The sequence below is a fragment of the Glandiceps talaboti genome, chromosome 13, assembly GCF_964340395.1.
Source record: "Glandiceps talaboti chromosome 13, keGlaTala1.1, whole genome shotgun sequence".
Taxonomy (NCBI): domain Eukaryota; kingdom Metazoa; phylum Hemichordata; class Enteropneusta; family Spengelidae; genus Glandiceps; species Glandiceps talaboti.
Genome location: NC_135561.1, coordinates 13,236,649 through 13,246,808, shown reverse-complemented (window position 1 = coordinate 13,246,808; position 10,160 = coordinate 13,236,649). Strand labels below are relative to the sequence as shown.

Here is a 10,160-nt window from a genome sequence, read left to right as displayed (position 1 = left end):
TATATGAAAACGATGTGCTACAAAAGTAGATACTACTAGTATGTCAAAGATGAAAACACTCTATATTTAACTCTCTGCCCCCACCTCACTCCCCATTCGCCTCTCCGTGTAAGTACGTGTTTTTTGTTTAAAAAAAATAACTGTTACTACTACTTTATATTATTTTCAGGTGCGTAATCTGTGGGTACATGCTGCAACATCATTGAGCCAACTTAAAGATAGTCATATTATACAGCTGGTGTACACAACAAGACGCACGGATCGATGGAGCAGACAGTGAGCCCTCTTGAGTTGAAGTCGTTGGATGTTTCGAAACCTTTGGATTTATCGATTAAAACGCCAAGTAAAACAAAACCCATCGTGTTGGTAGATAACAACTATGATAACGCACAGATAATTGGGAGCAATTCCTGTCGACCGACAGATTTGCTAAAACAGAGACATAAGGACTCTGTTTTGTTGACGGCAAAGCAACATCAGATGTTTGAAAGAAGTATTAGCCAGAAAAATAGCATCACATACTATCCTTTGAAGTATATAACGTCAACATGTGAGGCGAGCAACCATTTACAACATCAGAGTGTCTTCTGTGAGTCTTCTCCTCTTTTCATTCATGCGTCGTCTCCTTGCGTGACGTCATCTCAATTCATAACGTCGCCACCCTTCGTGATGCTAGACGTTCCAGCGGCAGGTGGCACTATGCTTGAAGTGACAGGCAATCAAGAAGCAGTAGCAAACTTATCACGGGGACCAAGAAGTATATCCCATGCCACATTTGAACAGAGACGTCATGTACAGGACGGTGTAAATCCAAAGCAAACAAACTATGAGTTTGGTGATACCAATGTTCCAAAACAGCAACAATTTGCACGTGATCGCACAGTCTACAAATGTTTGCCAATTGATCAGAAGAGTGGGGATTATCATTCCGAGAGAAATCGGCTGGGTAACGCACGGGAATGTGACAGCGACCTCAACGACAAAGCAGGGTTTCGCCACAAGCTTTCGTTTGCTGGTTCTGTGCAAGCTGATGACGACAGCATCCACGCGTCAGGCAACAAGACCATCCAAGATAAGACAGTATGCTCTGTGCAAGATACCAGACGTAGTGTTAATGGCCTCAAAAGAAAGCGCACAAGACATGCACCCAACTCACAAACACAATGTCTCAATTGTGTCAATATTCATTGTGGTACGACGACACCAGATAGTGTAAGAGCATCACTGCAAGGTAGAAGCCAGCGAAGACTTAAATACGTTGATAAACCAAACACAGTAACGCCTTACTATACTAAAGTTCACATGATGTTGCCACAATCTACAAACATTTGTCAACCTCTAAAAACACCAACTGAGAAAGTGAATGTGAAAAATACTAGGAATGATACCAATAATATTGATGATGACGTCATCGAGTTAGTATATATTAAAGAAGGAGACCAACCACGAAGGGAGGGCAAGGCTCGTACTGCCATCGTAAAGGGACTCCAACCTTGCATCTGGAATACTGAAACTATGTTGTTACCACATAAACAAAAACATTCACACGAGCAGCAAGGCAATGCTAGATCTAATACAGGACCTGTTCTTATTTTGAATGGGAAAAATATCGAGAGCCCTAAAGAGAGAAACCATTTGAGTGACGCACAGTCGCATAAAACGTTCCAGAGACCAATTGGTATAGAAACAACTGAGAATGTCTTATCTCAGACTGTAAATAAGTATAGTCAGCACCCATACCGGCAACGCTACAAGCACAGGCCATGCCCTACAGCGCCACCAACGGACACAAGTTTGGTAAAACGCTCACTTATTACCACAATTCGCCAAACAGACACGCTGACAAAACTTTCAACTGACAAAGGGGGTAGCACGTTGATTGACGGACAGGAAAGAACGACCATTATCAATTCACCAGAAACTTTGACAAGGTCACGGGAATTCACACCAATTTTATTAAAGACAGAAGGATCTGATCTCCAGGTCCAATCAGCCACTGATAGTGATTACTCGTCATCGAACATACTGGACCAATTGAACCAACTCACGCGGTCCAGATTGGCAGATGTGCAAAAGAACTGGGTGTATGAAATGTACAACGGCAGCACAAATTCACAGCAACGAGAATCAGAGAGAAATCGTGTAAACAATCATCTTATGATGCACGGATTGAATAAAACAAACCACTTTGTGCATTATTCACAAATGCCTATATGTATTGAGAAGACGCGAGACACAGACGCACGGGTCATCTTTGGCAATGATGTGACGATGGAACCAGTGCAGGTGGTCTCTCATTTTATTGATGTGTCAAACGTAGAAAACAATGGCAACACAACCAACATAACAAACGATCGCGAGTTGTTTCATTCCAGAATGTTAGATTTAGAGACACATTCAAAACGACCACAGGTGGGTAGAACAGGACAACTGGGAGAGGGAGAACCAAACGAAAACACTAATTTGAGAAGGGGTTCTGACGAAACTGGCAAAGTTCGGCTCGACTGTGGAAATGAAGTTACAACCAACTTACATGTACGCGTTCAAGATCAGTGTGACTTATTAACGGAGCAATACCCGATTATCTCCGACCTTCTTTTGAGTAACATTTTGTAAATCTGAGATATTCTTCAATAAATGAGTTCATTATAGTTCACTATATTATTATCAACACTCAAAAGGAGGGATATCAATATCTGAAATCCGTTATATTCTACAAGTATAAACCTTGTAGTTTCGTCATGCCAACACTCAAATGATGGGGTGGGGGGGGGTATTAAATGTGTTATTAGTCGATAATCAACTTTCACTGCAATTAATGATGCTTTGCTATGGTTACTATATTCAAGTTAGTCCAATAAAAGAAAGAATTTACCAGAATACAGTCATTTTTCGGGACTTACTCTCATACTTATCTAAGGTAGAAACATCCCAAAACTCTAGATCTATCATATGAAAGCTTAAGAAATTACAAGGGGTTCACTATCAAGGCAAAATAAAGGAAAGAAGTTTTCCGATAACTCGACCGATCCTGAACATTTAAACAAAACGATAAGGAATTCTTTGTCTTCTTGACCTTCTTGCACGTCTGTTTTCTTTCCTCAGTGATGTTTGTATATATATTTCATCAAACTGTCACAGAAGGGTATTCTGATCGATGTCTCGTTTGTTTTTTTGGGGGTCGAAGCAATATTTCACATAAATAAAACAATTAAAGAGGTAAAGATAAATAAATAAAACAATAAATAAAATAAAATAAAATCACAACTTACCTACCCTATTTTCTGAGGTCATGTTATTGTAAACACACAATTATTTTTTTCGCCTAAAGAAAATTGAGAATGTTTTATTTTCACATAGGTTTAATACAATATTTGGACGCCATCTGTAACTTTCCTAACGGAAGGGAATGTTGCGTTATGCTTTCCTCTGTCTGTCTGTCTGTCTGTCTGTCTGTCTGTCTGTCTGTCTGTCTGTCTGTCTGTCTGTCTGTCTGTCTGTCTGTCTGTCTGTCTGCCTGCCTGCCTGCCTGTCTGTCTGTCTGTCTGTCTGTCTAGTCTGTCTATCTGTCTGTGGACACGATATCTCAAAACCTACAGCATCAGTTCTAACCTTTATTTTAGAGCCGTATGCTGCCTATACAGGTACAATATATCTGTGAAGAATAACTATAACTATCACCACAATACGAATGTGGATTTTATACTATTGGGGCGCCGCCAACGACAATATAGTTCAGTCTAGTATTGGGACTGAAGGTATCTTCCTTTTCCTTTCGAGAAAAACTGAATTCTTTTAGTTGGGTCTCAGACATCACCTCACCCCTTTAACTGAAATGGCCCAAAACTGTATTGTAACCGTACAATCAATTTCAAATCAGTATGTAGTAGTATCGCAGTGCTATGAATACAAAGCCAGTATGTAGTGAGGAAAACACAGTTCTTTTATTGACACTTTAATGTATTTTAGTGCAATGCATTTACAATAGCTAAAAATATTCCATTTCTCAATTTGACATTTTTGAAAAAGAAATATTTGTATTTAGGTGTATAAAAATGATTCCATTGACAGTAAAATAGAGTTTTTATAGAATGATCTCTATAAAACATGGTTAAAATCTCCCCACGTGATTTAAATTTGAGCGGGTCATAGGACCTTATAGGCCGAAAATACACGTGTGACCTTGTATCTCAAAATAGCGTTTTTTGTTGTTAGGGCCTTATGGCACTAATCTTTTTATATTAAACGAACATCCGTTGCTTAAACCAGCTTCAGTGATTTTTCACTTCTCAAGTTTCAAGTTTCACGAAAAAAGCCTCAATTCGCCAAAACGGGTTCCCCTTTTCATCTCTCGGTGCAAGAGAACAGTATAATTGATACGCATCTTCCGTAAACTCGTCAAGTCATGTAATTCTGACGGTATATGTAATCCAGATGTCCAAGATTAGGTTTCAGGAACCCTAGGAGAAATGAGTATTACATTTATCATTAAAGTCTAAATGTATCTTGTTTCAAATATAAAATATTGTTTCAAGTATAAAATATTGTTTCAAGTATAAATATATTTCGTTTCAAGATTATACATTAATGACATCTACAGCGTACACACATTTGTGTCTGCATCTCAACTTGATGCGAACAACACCGCTATCAATAGTGATCAGAAAAGAAAGAATATAATGTTACGTGTTAGTGAAGTGTACCTTCCAAGTCGGTTTTCAAAGGGTTTGGCGTGGTCATTCGAAACACGCCTGCTCCATGGCTGAGTGTTTATTTGGTGTGATAATCTCCAAGAAGATAAAAGACAAAGTGTTGGTGTAACCGATCCATTGGTAATTATAAGATGAGGGATGCTTTCATTTAGATAAGAGGAGAAGAATAGACAAGATGTCTTTATTTAGGCAATAACGAGACAATTATATACAGCTGGAAGAGAGAAAAGTAGCCAGGGAAAGAAGAGAAACGTTTTATATCACCACAAAAATCAATGAGTCAATTCATCAATATCGCACAAAAAATAAATTTTATTTCACCACAAAAAATACACAAAAATACTAGTACTAAACACATTCCTTTGATTATAGTCAGCATGAAATTTAACATTTGTTTTTTATCATTGAATAAACTCACCTTCACGCAAATGCATTTGTATTGCAATCATTACATACAATTCAAACTAACTCTAACAAAACTATGATTTCCTACTTGAAAAAAACCCCAAAGTGAAACAACTGATGCAGAGTCCTTTTTTGTTACTCAACAAACAGAAAAAAAAGCTAAAAATGTCTTGTACACACAAAAACATACATTCTACACATATTTGGATTTTTGCAATTCATTGAGTAATAACAACAAACAAGAACTTGGTACATGTTGTTTCATAGTATGACAGCATAGCAGTGTTGTTTTATGAACAAAAATCCAAAACAAATGCCATTTTGTGTTCATACGATAAGGCTGCTTTAACATGTGCATCAATCAAGCACAAGAAAATAATGCGACAAAATGCGTTGTATTACTACTGCGCATGTTTACAGTCTCCTAAAAAGATGTGAATAGGAATTTACGTATTAAGCTAATAGAACACCTATAGGTCTATTTTTTCTCGCCACTCGGTTTACTAAACCACCATTATGGCATCCAAAATGGTCTCTTTGCTGTCGTCCCATGTCAGTTATCAAAAATCCTTGATTGCCTATCACAGTCACACAAACAGGGCAGACCGGGTGTACCAAGTCTGTTCAACTGAAATTCCTGAAACAGTTATTTCAACCCTGACGGGAGATGTTGACCAATTTCGGTACCTTGGTGTGGGAAGTGGTTCAGGTAGGTGTTTGTAACATATTTTATATTAACAACATTGTGTATGTCTAGAAAGGAAACGACTTTAAGACCACCGAGGAATATTCTTAATTGATGCAAATACATTCTCATAAATTATTAGTAGGTGTATGAAATTTGTTGAAACAATGCTCAGCATTTTTCTCCACTTAAATAGAAGCTTCGAACTTTGGGTATTGGCAGTTGTCGTATGCATGAATTAAATGGGAATGAAACATATAGCGTGCATGAGGCTTGAAATAAGGGGTAAGCCAGGGGATGTCTGGTGGGACTGGAATAATTGGGCCGAGAAACAGTATTTTAAACACTTTTATCTGCCATTATGATAGCCATATTTACTTGTGTTTCAAGAGAAACGAGAAATAATTTTATTTGCTACTAGTGGTAAATCATATTTAGTATCTTTTTTTTAAATGACCATCATCTACATGTTCAGAATTTAGCAAATTACCGATAATCCCAATCCAGTGTCTGTCAATCAACATTTTTATTTACTTCTTTGATAGTTGAACACTTCTACATACGTGCATACGCATACGTACACACACACACACACACACACCCCCCCCAGCTGTGATATCCGTAAGGAGATTAGCTGGTATTATATAGATAGATAGATAGACACACACACACACACACACATACACACACACACACACACACACACACACAGATACATACATACATACATACATACATACATACATACATACATACATACATACATACATACATACATACATACATACATACATACACACACACATACATACATATATACATATATACGGACGGAAGGACAGACAAACGTATACATACGTATTCTTGAAATGTAATTTTTCGTAGCTAAGGACATACATGAATTTTAATATCTAATTGAAAAGCAGCAGGTTGTTCGTACGAGGGAATAGAGCGACTGAGTTGGGAATGGGGATGGAGGTGGGGTGATAAGTGAAGTGGTTGCCATCCTCCCACCCCTAGAGTTTTTTTGAAAAACAAGGACTAAACGTCTGGTTAGTTTATGGTGATACTTTAACATATTGAGATGACAACAATGCCCTGTCCTGACCACATTGGACATTCTCAGAGTATAATTTATTGATTGATTTATTTTTTTTAATTCTGCATACCATTCCATTCAAATATATTTCACCATTATTGAAAATTCCAGTAATCATCCACAATGTAATCCATATATGTGATCTCTTTCATTATCTGCTAAAAAAACAACAACAAGTCGAAACAGGAATTGTCTGGTATTCTATTGAAAATGATAACAAAGCACACACGTCAAATGAGATGATATCTGGTTTATTAAGTGACATGTAGTTAAATAACAACGATAAAGTAAGTAATAACAAGTCCGAACAGGAATTACTTAGCCCATCGGCTTTATACAAATACTATATTGAATACACAATACAAAACGAGAACACCCTGGAAGAAAAAAAACAGACTACATACACGAAAATGATAAAATATACAGCATACATCAAGTAACATGACGTCTAAGTTTGGGCTGATGCACAATATATTACACTGAACAAGTCTTTGATGGTTTGCCATGATATAGTTCAACTTTTCTCTGAAAAGACCGCTTTCTATCCTTTATAGGAGAATTTCAAAGCGCAAATGAGTATTTAAATTAGCAACTCTTCTGGATATGGTATCCTTCGGCGCCATGCATCTCGGTGCAATAGCTATGGAGTGTACACTAATATTCATCAGAATATTTTTGTGCCCACTTTGAGTCTTCAAGATCCCCTAATATGTTCTCGGTATTACGCTGTAGTTTTCGAAATATGAAATACCAAATCAAAATTATTTATTTTGAAGATTTCGTATTAGATACTAAAGAAAAATATCGACGTAAAAATTGACTTTCAGAGAATAATTAACCCACCTATGATCGCAATTTTTAAGAATACAATTTCTGCATCTATAGGTACAGCTGATATAAAGCTACTTATTCAACTAACAAAAAGATACCCGAAAATAAAAGCAACAATTGTGGAGCCTTCACCTCTTATGATGTCAAGTTTTAAGGAGAATATCATCAGAGAGGGGTCGAAACTTGAGGATGTAGAGTTTGAATGGAATGTCATGACTTTTGAAGAATACATGGAACGTCAACCCAGCAATCAACATTTCCATTGTATACTTGCTGTTGCTGTAGCACAGTACTTCATGGACTTGGCAGGGGCATTGCAACACATGTACAAGATATTGGCAAAAAATGGAACTATTGCCTTTATGAATGAACAAGGTAATTTATTTTTCATTGTTATTAATTATAGTACATGTTGTTAGAGGGTGCTCGGCAGAAGTCAGTCATTGATAACAAGGTAGGCATATCTATGTCTCTGTTTCATTCATTCATTCATTCAATCATTCATTCATTCATTCATTCATTGTTAATTAAAGAAAAAATACAATTTTCTTTTTGTATAAATCTCACATTCATGTTTAAAGTGCATAGCATTTTATGGCATCTCTAATATTCAGTCAATATGGCTGCCATTATTCCTCGATGAAATCATATGTGACACGAGGAACCTTGTCACTTCGAGTTGAAGCCGAGTGTTGAGAAGTAGTTGTATCACCGGTATTTTATGGGTGAATGGAGACCATTATAATCATACATGTACCAGTTTGATTTCGGTAAAATTCGTATGTAAAGGCGAGTTTGAATAATTTGCATTCATTTCGAACCACTGAGACCGATCAGATGTAGAAATACGCTGTCATGATGTAGGATAACACAGCAATAAATCACATCTTTTCTGATGGAACATGTACAAGTTGGCTTGCCCAAGGTATACTATAATTATTTTCCCGACCCTTACATACATCATTCGCACATACTAAGTTGTGCATATTTTTTCGTCAACAGAAAGAAATGTGGTCCGTGCAATATCAGAGCAGTTTCCGAGCCTATCATTAGGTTACAAGAAGACTCCAACTGAGAATATGGTTGCTGTCTTTAATGACATTGGAGCCAGTGTCAGAGTGTTTGAAATGGAGGCAGAGGCTGACGTCACCTTATGTTGGCAAGAAGATTCTGAAGTCGGGAACCTGATGTTGGATTTTTTTACACAGGTCGTAAATTTTAGAGAAGCAGCGCCTAAAGATTTGATTGAAGACGTGCTTCACTTTCTTGAGGGTCCTACACTATTGTCTCATAAAACAGCAGATGGCAGCACAGTTATTCGTAACCATAAAGATATTATAATCGTTAACTGAAATTCAATAATATTTCATCAATCATGAACGAAAACTATATAATTGTTATTAGGGCATAAGCATAGACTGTACTCGAAACAGAAAAAAGGGAAAGTAGGATTTAGAATACGAAATAAATGAGACATTGCAAACTGCTAACACAGACGTATTGCAAATAAAGTTAGGATAAATCTTGTAAAAACTAATTTTGTAATTGTCAAAACCTAGCTGTAGAGATAATTGGAGTAAAGGTCAGTTTATAGATTGATAGGCTATCTGTGAAAAGAGTTGATTATTGAGATATTTTGGCGTTTATTTAGATAATACTCTAACATGGAAACAGCATGCACAAAATTGGATGTATTAAAATAATATAATTTTAAATGTTGGTCATTATGTTCTTAAATCAGTTTTGGTAGCAATTTGTAGTAATGCCTTATTTTACCACCAGTTTCATATTGTATGGAACAGTCTTCAGTTAAGATTCGACCATGAAACTAATCCTTATCTTCCAGAAAATATATTCGACTAATACTTTTTTTTCGAGAACTAGTTGTGTAATTTTAATACTCTGATGTTTCATAATTTCACATCACATAAATTCCGAATATTTTCGACTCCTAACTGCTTATTACATTCGGATAAATAGTCCTAAGCATTTGATACATATGTATGTCTGCTAAAGTCCCATGAGACAACAGTAAACTACTGTTAGAACTGGTAGTTTCAATAGGGAACTTGCAATCAAGACTGAGCATGCTAAGACGCAAAGGACTATGGGATTATCTGCGGTTATCGTAATACCTAATCTGGAGCTACTGATAAAATTAACCTCCCACAATTGTCAGGGTAATTATGAATTGATTATTTGTGGTTACAAACAATGTATCAACATTGTTTACAATACTAATTGATAAGTATTTATTATCATATTTCCCATGCTGAAACATTCAACATGGCGGGTTTGCAAGTTCCCTATTCGGCATTTCCTGGCAATTGCGCGAAATTTATGTGGTGTGAAACTGTGACATGACTTTCAGAATTCAAATGGTATGAAAATATCGCTATTTGATGTGGAGTGACACCCCTTTAGGGCT

At 36.6% G+C, this 10,160-nt stretch overlaps 1 protein-coding gene across 1 annotated transcript; it reads left to right on the top strand.

Moving 5' to 3' along the window:
* Positions 1-5,645: 5,645 nt before the first annotated feature.
* On the top strand, positions 5,646-9,084 carry LOC144444274 (histamine N-methyltransferase A-like). The gene is made up of 3 exons (XM_078133687.1): positions 5,646-5,826; positions 7,787-8,107; positions 8,735-9,084. The coding sequence occupies exons 1-3, from the start codon at positions 5,646-5,648 to the stop codon at positions 9,082-9,084; spliced, it is 852 nt and encodes a 283-aa protein (XP_077989813.1).
* The last annotated feature ends 1,076 nt before the right edge of the window (positions 9,085-10,160 follow it).

What these genes read in the sequence shown, in the direction of transcription:
- LOC144444274 (XM_078133687.1), top strand. Translation starts at nt 5,646, where the DNA reads ATGGTCTCTTTGCTGTCGTCCCATGTCAGTTATCAAAAATCCTTGATT. An exon ending in TGGTGTGGGAAGTGGTTCAG is followed by an intron (nt 5,827 to 7,786) that starts GTAGGTGTTTGT and finishes CTGCATCTATAG; the next exon opens with GTACAGCTGATATAAAGCTA. An exon ending in TGCCTTTATGAATGAACAAG is followed by an intron (nt 8,108 to 8,734) that starts GTAATTTATTTT and finishes TTTCGTCAACAG; the next exon opens with AAAGAAATGTGGTCCGTGCA.